The 16,850-nt window shown below is 38.4% G+C and overlaps 1 protein-coding gene across 1 annotated transcript in view; it reads right to left on the bottom strand.

Annotated features, from left to right (window-relative positions):
* The window catches only part of LOC306899210 (uncharacterized protein), a 42,799-nt gene that overhangs the window by 22,689 nt on the left and 3,260 nt on the right, over positions 1–16,850 (bottom strand). The window contains exon 2 of the mRNA XM_079465324.1: positions 15,063–15,380. Within this exon, the coding sequence (XP_079321450.1) occupies positions 15,063–15,380 (318 nt within the window). The remainder of the gene's footprint in view (positions 1–15,062; positions 15,381–16,850) is intronic.

The following is a 16,850-nucleotide window of genomic DNA, read 5'->3' on the forward strand; positions in this document are numbered from 1 at the left end:
CGCGGCAGAACGGAAGATGCGTGGCGTCATGTGAAAAGGGCATATATTACAGCGTTTCCTCTACATGCCTGGTTGCTAGTAACGGCAAACACCAGGAGAGCGCAAGATCCAGTTTTTTACAAGTAACGTTACACGCGAAATATGAACGGCCCCTAAAATGCCTTGGTGGATCTTTACTGAGACACAAACCACTGCGCATTACATAAACTGTGTATAAAACAAAACCATAATTAAAAAAAAAGCTATGTAATATGCATATCTCCCATGTAATATTACAGATGGTATGATAACTGCAGCTAACTGCTGCAACAGCTAGTTGTTTCAACCGCAGCACCGATGTTAGCCAATGCGAGCTGCCAGTCCTCCTGCTCCTATCTTGGTCACGTCGTTCCTTTAACCTTTGTATTTTCCATTTTTGTGCTACCCTATTGTTCGTTCTATCTGACATTTTGACGATTTCACCAGCAGCTGATTGGACGGATGTGACCCAAATGTCACATCTATACAAGCACCGGCTTATTTTTTTGTTATATTTCTTATGGCACAATGAGGGTCTATTTTTTGTTCGCGCTGAAGTAGATTTGAAATTAAAACAAATCTGGTCAATCTGCCTAGGCAAGCTGTGCATTAATCCGCGCCTGTTCAGAGGTGTATAAAGTTAAGACATCCACATCAAGACAATCTACTACATACACCGTGGATCCCCTTGCATGATTATTCGCCATGTTGTTTCTACAGCACCCTAAACAGACAAACTGCTCAACAGAGCGTGTGTCATAAATATGTTACGGCAAAGAAGCCAAACTGTTCATCTTAGCCCTGTGTCAGCCACCGTAGTGCTTTGAAAGGGAGGGGTGAGTGGTGGAGAGGTTTAATAGAATAATGGAATCTGTGCGAGACAGTTATAATCTCTGTGTTGATGCAGTATTCTTGAGGTCTGTGGGAACTGTCTACACCGGACCAAAGAGCGTGCCATTACACAACAGACTGTACACAAATACATCATATCCTGTTTATCATGTCAGAGCTACTGTTTCTCATCCAATCATGCATAATCATACACATACACACACACACCCAAAACACAACCCTAACTAACAAATTAACAAAAGGAAAAAGATGTACAGATGCCGGAAGATCAAGCAGTAAACATCGTCAACACAGATAAGATAAGAGCTCAGAGACAAATCTCTTGGGATTTGCCACTCAACATTATAGCAGCAAGAGTATTGAAAGAGTGTCTTAAATTTTGTAACCTTTGGGCTATGAGAGTAAGCTTTGAAATTACATTAGAAAATGTTTCTCACAAAAGTATTGTTGACTCATGTTGCACTATAAAATGTTGATTGAAATGCTTCTATGAATTTAGCATTTCTTATATTAGAAAATTAACAATTTATTCTTAAAATGTGTTGGCATAATTTATATTGGAACCCAGCATAGATGCCAAGAGTGCATTTCTATAAATACTAGGCAAAGGTCAATTTCTTTAAACATGTTCAAATATAACATATATAACATATTTGAATTGGTTTGGTTTAGTCATGGGTTCGATCCCAGGTAACACGCAAACTGATAGTTTCAATGCACTTCAAGTAGCTTTGGGTAAAAAGGCATAAATTCCAAAATGCAAAAATATACAAAAATCTATAATGCAGTCATGCCTTTACTCCCAAAGTTACATTTGTGTTATTCCAAATACTTGATAACTTTTCTATTATTCAGTTGAAAAATAAGAATAATAGTAAGTGACCCAAAAGGTTTGACCAACAGTGGGTGTGTTGTACACAGGTGAGCATCAGATGTTTCATTTCAGCTCTCTTTGTATCCTTTGAGACATTTTAAAAGTCCCAATTTATTTCCAGCTGTAGGTTTCTTTTAGGGCTCTACTGCATCAAAACACTCCAAAAACATCATGAACAATCTGTGACTATGACTAGCTGTCAATCAACAGACAAATATCATAAAATAATGACTTTAATATTCATAGTCCTCTCTCTTTCCCTATAGAGCAAGATGAACAATATATGCATATGCTTTCATGACTAAATGGGTGTTTTTTATTTCTGAAAGCCTATGGCTGAGGATATTTTTGACAGCTTAATACGCTTGAATGTCTGCGTATGAAAGAGCCCTATTCACATTTGAGGGAAAAAGAGACAAAATTGCTCCGCAGTGAATTCATAATGAGCTCTTCGATCAAAGTTCACTTCATCAGGCTCCTCGGAATAGCAGCACTTCATGCTATCGAAGGACACACGATGTGCCGGACTTTGTTAACTTTGCGAAAGGCTCTCACACGCTCATCACAGACAATATAGATTTATCGTCCTCACATACTGGCCTGAGCTCAGATATTGCTGCCACATCTGCAGTCCATATCCGTTCAGTAACATTTAATAAAAAGGTCTGTCTTAAATGACAATCTATGTATGTTGAGGGGGGTTAAGATGTGGATTAGGATTTGCTTAAAATAGTCTGGTATTTTAATTTCTAGTCTAGACAGTCCATGTATTTATGTAAAGTGAGTTATTCAACATTCATTCAGCATGATACAGAATAAAAAAAATTTAAGAAAAAGTGCTTGCCCATGTCAGGTTGCGTCATGTCCTGTAGGGTGTTGCTATGAGGATGGATGCATGTTTTGTTATGAATAAATCTTTTAATTCTAACAGGCTGTGCAGTAAAAGGTTTTATTGTAATGCAGGATACGGGGTATGTCCCCAGCCCTCTACCATGAGAAGCTTTGTCTGGAAAAAAGATTACAAGAGCTATGAAATATATAAATGAGTTTTCTACTTCTCACCATCTCTCCCATTCTACAACACTTGTGGAGGAAGCCCTTAGGTACAGCCTCATTCACATACTTTTAGACCCCATTAGGTAGTATAAATAGTTTGAGTAGTGTTTTCACGCAAAATAATTGAAAAAATAAGTAAAATTCTCCACATGCTTCCACCTTAGCTTCTATTCACTGACTTTGCTAACATACTGGGACATTTAGTACACAACTCATTTTTTTCTACGATTCGTTTCCTCCTAACCCCTGATGACAGCTTTTGTTAAATGGCCCCTTTTCTTTTGTTCTCTCTCTCCCGTCTAAATTTCTGTCCATCCATCCATAAACATCTATGTACCAACTTCAGTTCATTCTCATGCTCTGTGCTTTAACCCACTCACTCTCTGTCTGTCTTTCTCTCTCAATGTTTTTACACCTGGCTCACGTTCAATGACTGTCAAAACACAATATTGCAAAGCTTATATAGAACTTCAACCTGTAAAACACAAATCGAGTATATAAACAACTCATATGTGCTATTGTACAATAATACTTTATGAAAGCAGAGTCAATAATAATTCTGAAAACTCATCTTTCACAGACGGGGTTATAGAAGGATATCCCGCGCGAGACGGCCCATACAAACAGAGCTTATTGTAACAGGAAGAACTCCCAGCCCTCAGAGAGGAATTACGCACTCTCTCTTTCTATCACTAACTCACAGTTCTTACACTCAGTTCTGACCCAGCCCTCCATCAAGCGCTCCACCTTAATAAAAACGAACATTTGCAAGTTGGCCTGACAATATTACTTGTACTATACAAACTTTTCTTAGTTCTTTTTCCTAGATCGGTCTCTCTGTCCATCTGTATTTGATGCCGGTCAGAACACGCTTGCAACCCATCCACAGCAAAAACTAACTCACACTAAACTTGAAGGATTAAAAAAAATCTTTCAGGCATGTTTTATGAAATATACAATTCCACACGCGCTCCTCCTACTGTCCTTTCTAGTGATACAAAACAAAACCACAGTGCATTCTTTCTTTAATAAGGACAAATGTGCTATCAGTGCTGAGGTCTACACATCGACCAATGCGGAAAAGCAGTCCCTTAAAACATCGATACAGTAATTATGCACATTCACACACTGACACACACGTACAACCCAAGCCCATAATAATTACACTTATCTACTCCCTCTCCTCCACACACCCATAGAGCGAGCAGGTGTTGCCATGGAAGCCGCAGCATTCCATCTCATCCTCATGGCAGCAAAAGGTGATACCAGCACAGTAGCGACGTATGGAGTACCACAGAGGTTTGAGAAGAGGAAGGGATAAAATTAGAGCAGGTATATTCATTATCGCCTCAATTTCACCCGATGCCCTTACAGATCCACTGGAGGGGTCATCTCTGTTGTCTGTGTGTACTGGGACACAGTGTAATTTCCTGTTTCTATAAAAAAACACGGCTGTCCATCTCCAAATCGGGTGCTGAGTATGCTTTTCTTTTTCTTTTGTTAACGTTTGACATTTCTAAGATGTTTACTTGTTTCAAAACTGTTTAACATTCTCTGCTGTCCTCCCTCTCCTTCCTTTTTCTGTCCTGCCTTTTGTGTCTTTTTGAGAAGGATGGATGGTTTCGAGAAGCCTTCAGGCAGTTTGGCCTCAGTCAGCCTCACATGGGGATTTACTTGAATATTCAAACACATTAAAAACAAAACATATTATATACATATTAATATCGTTTTTTGTGTCAAATGTATATAAAGTTGTTTCCAAATGTCTAAAAAAAGATTGTGAAGTCATTTTTAATCTGTAACTTCAGCCTCTACATCATCATCTATGTTTAGAAATGTTTATGTTTGTCTTTAAACTGACCATTCCTGTGACAACAGCACTATGATTGGCTTACCCTTGAATATCAAGGTCAGAAGGCAGTTTTCAACGCAGATTTTTATGTACCTGCTCAATTGTCTAAACCAAATTGTTAGTTTAAAGGGATAGTTCAACTAAAGAATAGAAAAGTCTGTCATGAATTACTCACTCTCTAGTCTTTATGGTTATAGGCATTTTTCCAAATATATGTCTCTGTGTTCGTCAGAACAAAGAAATGTTAACATATTTAGAACAACTCGACTGTGAGTAAATATTGAAATCATTTAAATTTTTGGGTTAAATATCCCTTTAAATCTGCAAATAAACAGAAATATTAGGATTTTGAAAACCGAAGAATTATTTAGGATTCTGCACCATTTCTAGGTCGCTAATCATATGTAAGTTCATTTGTGACACTGAACATGTTATTTAAGATTCTCTCTCTCTCTCTCTCTCTTTCTCTCTGTGTCATTACAGGGATAATTACCCAGCAGTCTACCCTTTTCTCTCTCTCTTTGTCCAATCCTGCTGTAATTTCCCCTGTCTATCAAAGTCAAGATTTTCCTGGTTAATTGGCCTGACATAGGTATGTGATTCCTGAACTTTAAAATCAACCCCCTAGCATTGCTGCCCGATAGGGCCCAGAGCGTTTTAAATGAAAATAAAGAAACTGTTTTTAGAAAATATGTTGTTTACATAAAAACATCATCATCGGCGCAGCACGTTTTGCTGCCTCACTGTGTTTTTTGTCCAGTGAGACTGATTGCGGTCAAAGTGGATGTCCACGCTCTCCGGTGCTCTCGTTTGTCTGAAGTAGCTCTATTTCACAGCTGCCTGCCCCATCCAGTGTGGAAATAATGGCCCTTAAAGCACCAGTTATCCCGCTCGGACACTATGCCCTATATTTTAGCAGAAACAGTGGGAGAAATGGAAAACACTCAGGGGTAAAACATGCATTAAGAATAGAGCGAGAAGGGCCGAATGCATCAGGCAAAAATGACAAGGCTTATTTATAACAAGAGTGGCCAATTAAAATAACCTGCCAATCACAAGCAAATTGAAAATAACTCAAACCTTTCAGAGTCCCAGCTGCTCAATATTTAACCAGCTCAACGTTCGACAGAAGACAGACAGATAAAAAGACACAGAACTGTGGGTGCAGAGCAGACAAGGGAGAGTAGTAGAGTAGTTAACAAGGCACCCAGGAGCTTGTAGATGAGAGAATTATGAGACTGACTTTAGGAGAAGGACACAATGAGGATGAAAAAGTGCAAAAGGAAAGGTGAAGTGAAAACAGAGCAGAGAATAAAAGGACTTCTTAACACTGTTAAATGTGCAGGCTTCTCATGCTTGACATGGTCAACTTGTCAAAAACGATTTGGACATATGACATTGTATTTCTGTGCTCGATACACTCCCCCAAGTGTTTTCGTAGAGGTTTCGGAAAGTTTATTTAGAATATGAAATTCCCTTACATACAACTTTTATTAGTCCCCCGTTTAAATGTAGTTGTCCCTATGAAAACGTGGCATGTCGATCAGTCAGAATCAGGGTGGGCCGGTCCCCCCAATCACAAGTTTCTGGATGTAATTGCAAATGCTAACCAATTTCAGTTTACTCCCAATTAAAAAAATATGCCATTTAATAAACATCTGATGTTTGGCACATTGGAAAACTAGAAACAACAAAAACATATGCAGTTAATCTTATTTTACATTCATTTTTTTATCATAACTTAACTAATGTATAAAGCGATCCCTTCCACCCATCTTGAGAACCTTATCTTTGAGCTGGGCATTAGAGAGAAAGTAAATTGTGAAACAATTAAGCGGGTATACATTAGTCTACCTGCGTGACTGCACAGGTATGTGGTTGTGTCCTTGTAGAAGTTAACAGAGAGGAAGAAAGAGTGGGAGGGAGGGAGGGAGAGAGAGAGAGAGAGGGAGAGAGGGAGAGAGGGAGAGAGGGAGAGAGAGAGAGAGAGAGAGAGAGAGAGAGAGAAAGACAGAAGTCTCTCTCTCAGTTCCTGTTGTCAATGAGTTTCTGTGGTTCCCAAGCAGCAGGAATGTCCAGGTAACTGAGTGGTGAAACTCTCCAAAATACAACATGTCATAATAGAAGAGAGGCTCGGTTTACAGCTTACCCTTGAGACACATTCACTCATACCATCTCTCTCTCTCTCTCTCTCTCTCTCTCTCACACACACACACAACAGCCTTAAAGGGATAGCTCAACCAAAAATAATTTCTGTCATCATGTATTTACCCTTATGTTGTTCAAAACGTATATATGACTCTTTCTTCTGTGAAACCCAAAAGAAGATATTTTGAGAAATTGGTTTTGTGACCAATGGAATTCCCTAGCTGCCAATATTGGTAAATTTACACTTGTACTGTATGTGACAGCTCCTCAAAAATAAAACGCTATATGATTTGTACAAGACAAGGCAAGGCAAATTTGATTTCTAGAGCACGTTTAATATATTGACAGCCTGATATGAGCTGGTAGGTCATTCCACAATCTGGAGGCGGCAATCGAAAAAGCATGATCTCCTTTTGCAATATTTCACCCATTTACAGTTTTTAATTTAAGGCATTCAATTGCATTTCTTTTATTTATGTCTTTATTTGTTCTTTTTCTAGCTTGTCAGTGCCCGGTCAGTGCTGTTCTTGTATACCAAAAACTGCATAACTATTGGTTCAAAATGTGTGTTTTTGTGCTCTACAAAAGCAGAAACAGTGTCTGGGTTTGGAATGACTTAAGGGCAAGTAAATAAAGACTTGAATTTTGGATACAAAATTCCTTTATATGTAATTCAGAAATAATAGCACTGCTTTGAAAGTTTACAAGAAGTTTACAAGAGCAGCCCATATTTTCTTTCCCATGTATAATTGTATATTTTTGTTTTGCTGGTTCACGGGTGTGTTTTTCCTGCTCATAACAGCATGTTTGTAAACCCTGACCCACAGAAAGAGGATGCTAACATCAATTTCTACATTACTGTAACAGTCATGAAGTCAACACACTCAACTTATGTAAATATGCTCATATTTATAACAGCAATGAAACTATTAAACCACATGAACAAAGCTCTGCCACACCCTTTAAAACTTACAGGACATTATTTAATTGAAATATTACATTAAGTAATTTTCTTCTAATGAAATATATCCAAAACATTTCCACTTTAGGTGTTTTTTTATCTGCCCAGATACAAGCTCCCGAATTTGCTCATTTGAATTGACGTGAACTCATGAAAAAAACATTTACATGTTTAATTGATGGATGGGACTCATAAGCCCAGTTAGGCCTCATGTCTGTTTGTGCCCACTGGCTTCACGTGTCATTTAAAAGGGTCTATCCCTATCAAGTATATTACATTGCCATCTTTAAAGTACGGGTTTCAGGCTTAATGAAAAAGAAACGAAAGACAGAATATAGATGCTGGTGGTGCAGCATAGTGATTGAAGATCTGGAGCGAAAGATAGAAGGTTTAAACCCGAAAGGGAAAAGCCGTCTGCACATTTCCAAGTGGTGAAATAGGAAATATTTTGCAGGCAGAAAGTAAGGCCTATTTTTAAGATTTTTAGGATACACACATTATATATTATAATATTAAACTGTATAAAATAACTTATACGCACATCATATATCCAACCTAAGACTATAGGAAAATTAGCAGTAACCATTATGTTGTTCTATTTAAATAATTCACACTTTACAAAATCCATGCTGCAAAACCACTGCTTACAGAAGGCACCCGAAAGCATTGCTGGACAGTGATAAATTGCTTGGAATATCCCAGCAGGTAAGTATCTGATTTCTGAAATTTCATCACATCAGATAACCTTCAAGTCTCACTTATAACAAACATGCAGGAAATTAAACACAACCAAGCACAACTAAACAACCTCACCACCTCACCTCAAATGAACAAACTGTGCTGATTTCATGACACTTATTTTCATGCTGGTTGAGCAAAACATACACAAATCTGTTCTATGTTTTTAAAATGTCAAATATCACAGTATGAAATTTAAAACAGATTTATTATGAATCGGACAATGTTGTACAAATGTACTCTACATATAACTTTGTTTACATGTGTTAGTTGCTTTGTTTGTAGACATCAAGTATATGAAGTCAGATCCCTGAAGTTCACACTGGTGTCCTGCATTATATGACATTCACGTGTCAGTGATAGTTCGCCCAAAAAATTTAACTTCTGTCATCGCTTCCTCACTCTCTTACCATTAAAAACATAAGACTTTCTTTCATCTGCAGAACACAAATGAAGATATTATGAAGAATGTTGGTAACTGAACAACAGCGTTACCTATTGACTTCTTTTGTGTGGACACAAAATCAAAGTCAATGGGCACCTTCGTTGTTTGGTTACAAAATTCTTTTAAAATATCTTCTTTTGTGTTCTGCAGATGAAAGTCATTCAGGTCTGAAATAAGAAGAGGGTGAGTAAATAATGAGAATTTTCCTTTTTGCGTGAACTATTCCTTTGATGTGTGAAAAACTAGAAAAGATCCAAATAAATAAGTATCTCTCAAAATAATGTTGATTTCCAATTTTGTAACAATATCTAAATCTGTTCTTCTTTGTGCTATATTTGTTTTATTGTATTCCATTTAAATATATAATCATATTTAATAAAATGCATACTTCTTAGGTGTGATTTAAGTTTCCAAATACACTGTAAATGGAAACTGTATGTCTGGCTGAATGTAAGATTGTTTTGCATCAGGATGGTTATTTTTTTTACAACTGTCGGTAGTGGTCATCCACAAAACCCCAACAACCTCTGTCTAACCCCAGTCGAGAATACTTAAACCTTCTGCTTTCTAAACAGCGGCGATGACCTCAAAAGCCAAAGACAACAACAAAAAACAATTCCCAAAAACCACAACCTGGAGGTAACACACATCAACTTCCTCTCATGTCCATTCATCCCGAGCATTAACGCCCTCCACTCTTTTGCTCCTGTCATCTCTCTTCATAACAGAATAAAAGGAGAGCGATGATCTCATTTTCTCTATGACCACATAAAGGGCGAACGCTTCAATCACAGCACCATTAATCAGGAAACGCAAATGAATAGACAAGCCACAATGCGTTACAGTATGACAACACAGTTTAACAGTGAAACACACTGTATGGGACCTCGCTAAACAACCAACACTTTCAGCGTGAAGAGAGAGAGAGAGAGAGAGACAACGGCTCACCTTTCCCCATATAACTCTGCTCACCTGTTTGTCTCCTCACCTGGGGCGGTGGGATTTTGATACCCCCTTCCCTCCCTCCACTTTAACCACCAAACAAAGATGGACAGATAATACCGTTCTTTCACCCCCTTGATGCCCACAGTAATCCATTCACTCCCTCTCTCTCTCGCCCTGCAGCCCAGCCCTGAAACTAAGCCAGACAGCCCTTTTCCTGTCGAATTTTCTCACAGTCACATCAGCGACTCTTTAAACATCCAACGTTTCCTTTTACATATATTTGCATTGCATGCACTCACATAAACTTTTATAACAGATAGGTCATCTCAACTATATGAGACAGTATAAAAGATAGATTTTGTATGTCAGGATGTTGACAGAGTAACATGAATTAGAAAATCTTGTTACAGGTAACACATTCATGTTTATTTGGGGCGAGCGACAAGTGTGATAAATTGAGAGTTTGGTTCCAAAGTGAGAAAGAAATCTAAAATCATGTCTTTTTATTGTGCATTGCAATTAATATCAATCAAACTCCAGTTGGTTTGTTTTGATTTAAGCAGTAATAAAAAAATACAGCTAACTAACACAATAGTAACATAATAAAAAACATAATTTAAAAAATTTTGAAAAAGGTTTATCACAACCAAACTCTTCAAATATAACTACAGTGGAATTTAGCAAGATTTTCTATAATGTCTTTAAGACATAAAAGATGTCACAGCTTCCAATCCAAATACACTCAACATAAACAATTGCAATATTACTATATCCCAAACAGCCACATAATATCATAGCCCCAGGTCCCATCAGAATCCCACCCGTGACAGTGTGCATATTAAAAATTATTTAGAGACGGGGGCCAGAGAATACAACCTGTTCTTCTGCAAGTCAGAACCACTGGCCTTAAACAGATTATCTCCCTCTCCAACATCAATGCTCCAGCTAGCTTTGAACAATGTTGAAAACATTATTACCACTCAAAATAAATGCAAATACAAATATATTGTCATTACACTCAATACAATCCCCTGCCTACGTGACCAGCCATCCAACCATACTGGACAGATCAAAACTCACAGACTATAGGAAGAAGAAAACAAATAGAAGCTTTATTCCAATACCGAGCGGCCTACCTGGGAAGACTTTTTATAATCGTAAATATAATCGTATGCTATTCCAAAAGGAGTGTAAGAGCGACTCTTAACAAAGCCTAAAGAAGCATTGAATTCATTGTTTATAGAGAATGCAACACCGATAATGCACTTGGTGGGTAAAGCAAGAAAAATATAGACTACAAAATATACTTATTATAAAAGGTTTTGATTAAAAAAGACAGGCTTGCGCAATATTTACGCATGCCTTGTTATTTTACCTTATGTTTAGCTTATACATTTATCACTATGTGTGTACCCTGGATTGACCCCATGACCTTTTGCTCTTCAATAACAATTCTCTACCAGACGAGACAGTGTCCCTAGACATCAAGACAGTTTTGGAAGAGAACCAGAGAGGGCCATTATTCAGACACCAAACAAAAAACAAACAACTTCCACTGGCTCATCTGTCCACCCACAGCAACAAAGTTATTTCCTTCTGTTTTGGAGTCTGTGGCCTGGAGCCGGTTGTAATGCTGCACCGTGATAGACAGTACCTCAGGAGAATACTGTAAAAAGTTTTACATGGGGGGGTTTCATGAGACTCATCTCTCTTTCATTGGGGATTTCTGTGACTCACTGAAGAGCTTGATACTCAGAATTTCCTTCCGTAAATTAAGATTCTGATCACAAGATTAAAATACTGTGTAATGTGTTTAGCATTGTGACAAGATGTGTATGATCTTTGCCGCAAGACAAAGAAAACAGAGATGCAATATGGGCATATCTATCTCTGATTCTGTGTTGAGGGAATAATGTTTTATTTAAGTATTAAATCACAGTCTAATAGGAAATGCTTTTAATTCAATGAATGATGGTCTATATATGTAGTGATAGTGTGCTTGTCTGCTGTGCTCTACTTCTTCAGACAATGAAAACTGTGATGTCAAAATGTCTGAAAGAAAAAAACAAACAGTGTATTCCATGAGCCAGAATATGATGAAACAGAGTGGGAATAAGAAAAAGAAAGGTTTCAGGGTAGCAGAAAGTTAAGTGGATAAGACCCATGTTCCAGTCAACACAATGACCACAGAGGAAATAAATGCAAAGTCAAGCGAGAACGATGCTGTACTTAATGCCACCACAGGCCCATTGTTTTGTTTATTTTTCTGAAAATAGCTTGGTTTCGATATTACAAACCCAATCATTGCAGTTCTATGAGGCAAACCCAGATATGTGAAACAATACAAACAGATTTACTATATCAGCACTCTCAGAACGCTGGTAATCTAATCTTTATCTCTTAATCTCATTGTAGCCTCCAACATTATCTCCTTCCAATACAAATACAACACATCAGTCTTATGTTTTCTATTGCCTCTAATCAATGAGATTAAGTCGCGGATTGAATACTCAACCTCAGGGACGTGCACAGGAATTTTGAGGGGCAGTTGCTCTGACCTGAAAAAAGGGCAACCCCCCCTCATATGAAGGACTGAGAATAACAGGATCTTTATTCATATATATATATATATATATAAAGAAGTAAAACACTGAAATACAGCACTCAATCACCTTAACTAGTACTAATAATAACACAGAAAAACATAACTCTGAAATATCACTCCCTCTCCTGAATCCGCCTCTTTTCAGTGGGCATCTTGGCTTCAAACAATACCCAAAATAGTGAAAGGATTTAGGCATTTAACCATTTAGAATAAAATAATTAATGTGATGCATAGCTTCCATCATTAATTCTTCTTGCTCAAACGAAATGTGAGAAACTAACTATCAGCAGACACGTAGCTTAGTTTGCCTAATGCCTACCTAGCAACAAAAAAAAGTAGCCTAGGCTGCTTGTCTGCAAGCTATCTGTCTTATCATTTAGGCTAAACGTGGCAAACTCAGCCTGGATTTTTGAAGATTTTAATTCATTTCATCAAACTTGATGATGATGATCGTTCATTTGTTATACATCACAAACTCTCCTTTTCTGACAACGTTATGGTGGTTATTTCCATAACACAAAAAAGGAGGACACTTTGCAGCATTTAGTGAGGCAAGAATAATTGCATAGGACTCTGGTGTACTCGCAACTACAATACAATTTTGTGCAAAATATCGATGGTCTCATGATACAGTGATTCTGAAACAGTCTACTCGTTTTTTTTTTTAAATTGTCTGGCAATGAATATTTGACCTAAGCTTAAGGGAAGATGTACCTGCAGCTTGTCGATTACTTTTTTTTCTTGTGCTGGCATGTCGCAGGTCCCTTGACTACAAATGTCCACTTCACAGCGACATCCATGAAAAGTGTCTCTACTGTTTTTTTTATATAAAGTTGTGCTCTTTTGTCCATTCCGGACTAAATGATGTCTGACCTTTCAGCAAGTTACCGTTATGATGTGACGAAGCCAGCATGTGGACTCCACTTCCACGTCGTGGAGGCTTGTTTACGTTTTTAACCAATGATATATCAGATATTTATTTGACACCTCTTTCAGCCAATCATTTGTTTGACCGGAGATCTTACGGCGTCAGACGCTATGCTGCTGCGTCCCAATAAATGTTCTAAAGCGGGTTTTGTTTAGGCCGATTCAGGACAACTCCAAAAACGAGTACAAATGAGTGTCTGGTTTGAGGCTGCCCCGGACGCCGGACAGGGGGCTTAAAATCCTGACTGTCCGGACGAAATCCAGAAGTATGGCCACCCTAGACAACGTTGAGTCGAATCACCCGATTTCCGCGACAATCTCCTTCTAGGGCCGCTCATGCAGGCTCAGCTCAGGTGCCGGTCGCGTGCAGCGCTGCACCCACGTAAACAGAGTTTGCCCTTCCCCTTCTGACTTTTACTTTAGTTGCCCGAATACGGAAGTGAATGAGGCTTTTCGCGTTTTTTTTCTCTAGACGTATGTGAAATTCTGCATCCATTGTATGATTTATTTATTTTCCACCTCGGAAGGGCAACGTGAGTCGAGAAGGGCATATGGGCAGTTGCCCGGGCACCCTGAGCAACCCCCCTGTGCACGTCCCTGCTCAACCTGGAGAGAGGCAAATGCTGACCGCAGTAGCCGCAAAGTAAAGGATCCCTAGCACAGCATGCCTGAGCTCTCGCCAACGGTTGGCCAACATTACCACCATTGTATGCTACCCCTTATGCCACTGATGTCAAGTCAAGGTGAAGCGAGTACTTCCCAATTGGCAAGCCAATAAACACAGCACAGCAGCTTATATTCTTAAGGAAACCACTTAAGAGGTGCAACACAAATGTGCAGTGCTTTCCTGAGAACCTATATAGTGGAAGCAGATGTGATTTGGTCTTAGAGACAGTTTAATAGTGACATGAAACGACCTCTTAGAACACTATGACCTGATGTGTTCAGATATGCTCAATTGTCTGTGTAATTCAGATGGTTAGGCCTGCAAACTCTATCAAAGTGTCTGGAGTATCCATGACAAAGACTTGTACAATGTGTGTTATATTGTGCACGAATATAAGGCAGCGGAAAAAATGAAGAGACCGTTCCAAATTTTCATTTAATGAGCATTTCTAGATGTTTCCAGTTCAGTGTTGGTCGAATTTCAACAAAATCAAACCTCAGGAGTGACATTAAGTCATCCAACAGCAATGTGAAACACTCACAGCATGACAAGACACATGAAAACTGTGCTAAAAATTACAGTTATCACATAAGAATATTTTTGAACTTGTCCTAAATATATGTAAAAATATTTCTGCTGTATTGCTGAAAAGTGAATATAAATTTGTTTCCTTCAGAGTATGTGAGGTCTGAAATAAGGAGCATCTTTACGGTTATTTTGACTTGGCACCATCAGTTTTCATTTTCTGCAAATAAATGCAAGAATAATCTATATTTTTATTTACAAATTTGGGAGAAATATTGTTAGTAGTTCACAGAATGAAACAAATGATAATTTTACCTAAACACATACCTAGAAATAGAAAATTCTGAAAAACTGAAACTGTATTTGAAATGGTCTCTTAATTTTTTCCACGGACAGTATAGTACAAAGAAATATATAGCACACTGATGAATGAACAGTTTTCTACTCACTGGCCATGCATATTTAAAAGGAATGGCAATCCGTCCATTTCTGCTGTCGACCCCCTCGTCCCTGTGATGATGAAAGGTATGGGAGTTGCCTCCCAGTACAGGTGTGATGCTGGTACCATACGTACAAGTGCCAATAGGTGCAACTCGAGCCTGATACTCCTTCAGACAGGCCTTGAAGAAGGTGTCACACTGATCACCTGATGAACACCGCTGCCCCCCGCTGGCCTGGGGGTCACAGCACTGATTGTTCTGTAGAGATCCCTGAGGGTTCAGCCACTGTCGGATCTGCACTTCAAATGTGCCCACTGCACACGCCACCTAAACACCAAAACAGCAAAGTTGATAAATGGAAAATAAACTGAAGTAAACTGACAGAGCCCGCAGAGGCATTAAAATGGAAAGCGGCACATTCAACCTGCAAAGGTGTTCTGAATTTAAATTCTCTCTGTTGCTTGTTCATATTCCCTACAGTTACTTGTTTTTTGAAGAGTTTTATCATAGCTGAAGTTCGGTTGGCCCTCCTGTACGCAGGCAAGGAACATAATGTTTTAAAAGTAAAATATTATCTTGGATATTTTAGAAAGCACAATAGCAATAGTAGCATGCATTGAGAATATTACTGTCATGAGTTTGAAGATGAGGGTGAATAAAAAACTAAAATTTAAGGGTGAACCTTTAAGCCATATCAATAAAATACATAACAAATGGAGCATAAATCAACGTTGCTGGATGCACAGAAACTATATCCAACATACACTTTTTACTGGAAACATATGTCCATGCACCTCAGGGCCTTTTGTTTTTAACATCTGTTTTTTGTATATATTTCATGTTACTGCCTCCAAACAACATGGTGTTTCTTTCACATCCAACAACCTTCAAACAACACAAATAGAAACCAGGGAACTAATTCACCCACACCGTACGGACTCTAGTAGCCTTTGCATCTCAAGGTAGATTGAGACACAAAGAAGAGACGATAACATTGATTCAAAGCAAAATCCCCTTGTCTTAACAGACGGATACACTTTTCTTCTCCACTGTAATCACCTTCTTCATCTACACACGCACACTTGCTTCACTTTTTAATCTCAGCCTTTTAACCGCTGGTTATTTACCCTATCTTGTTCTTTCTTTCTTTCCTTCCTCCTTTATGTCTTTCTTTCACTCCCCGGTCTTTTTCCTCTTTTCTTTTTCTATCTCAATACCCCTCCCCTTTCTTGCTCTTTCCTCAGGGAAAAGACATTTACAACACAGCTCTTATCGCTACCTCTAGACGCTTTTTCACTTGGGAACAGGTTTCTCATTCTCTCAATGTTATGTTCGGACTTTCCTATCTTCATTGTTGCCATTCATCTCTGACTTTCTTAGGTGGGAGGACAGGACACACACACATGCGCTGTAAAGCTCTGCAGAAGGGCATTTCAGGTTCTCTCTCACCATCAGAGAATTTTTTTTTCCAAACTGTTAAAACTAAGCAACTAAATCAAATAAATTGAGGCAGGCAACCGGAATGTCTACACAACTCTTTTAAAATTATCCCAGGACGAACATCATAAAGCAGGTGGAGAGGACATGCCGTACTGTTATTTGGGAAAAGATCTATTCAGACTATTTTGGTTTCATATAATAGATTTCATAACTTTGCTGTTATTCTCAAATGCGTTATGTGAGACACGTTTTATTTATAATACAAGGAAACCTTCGAAGCAAACACACACGGACAGATTCCCATGTGTATAAGACATTCCGGGCAGGGTCAGACAGTAAGACTCGGTGGTGCCTGTC

This window comes from Barbatula barbatula (genome assembly GCF_947034865.1).
Source record: "Barbatula barbatula genome assembly, chromosome: 10".
NCBI lineage: Eukaryota > Metazoa > Chordata > Actinopteri > Cypriniformes > Nemacheilidae > Barbatula > Barbatula barbatula.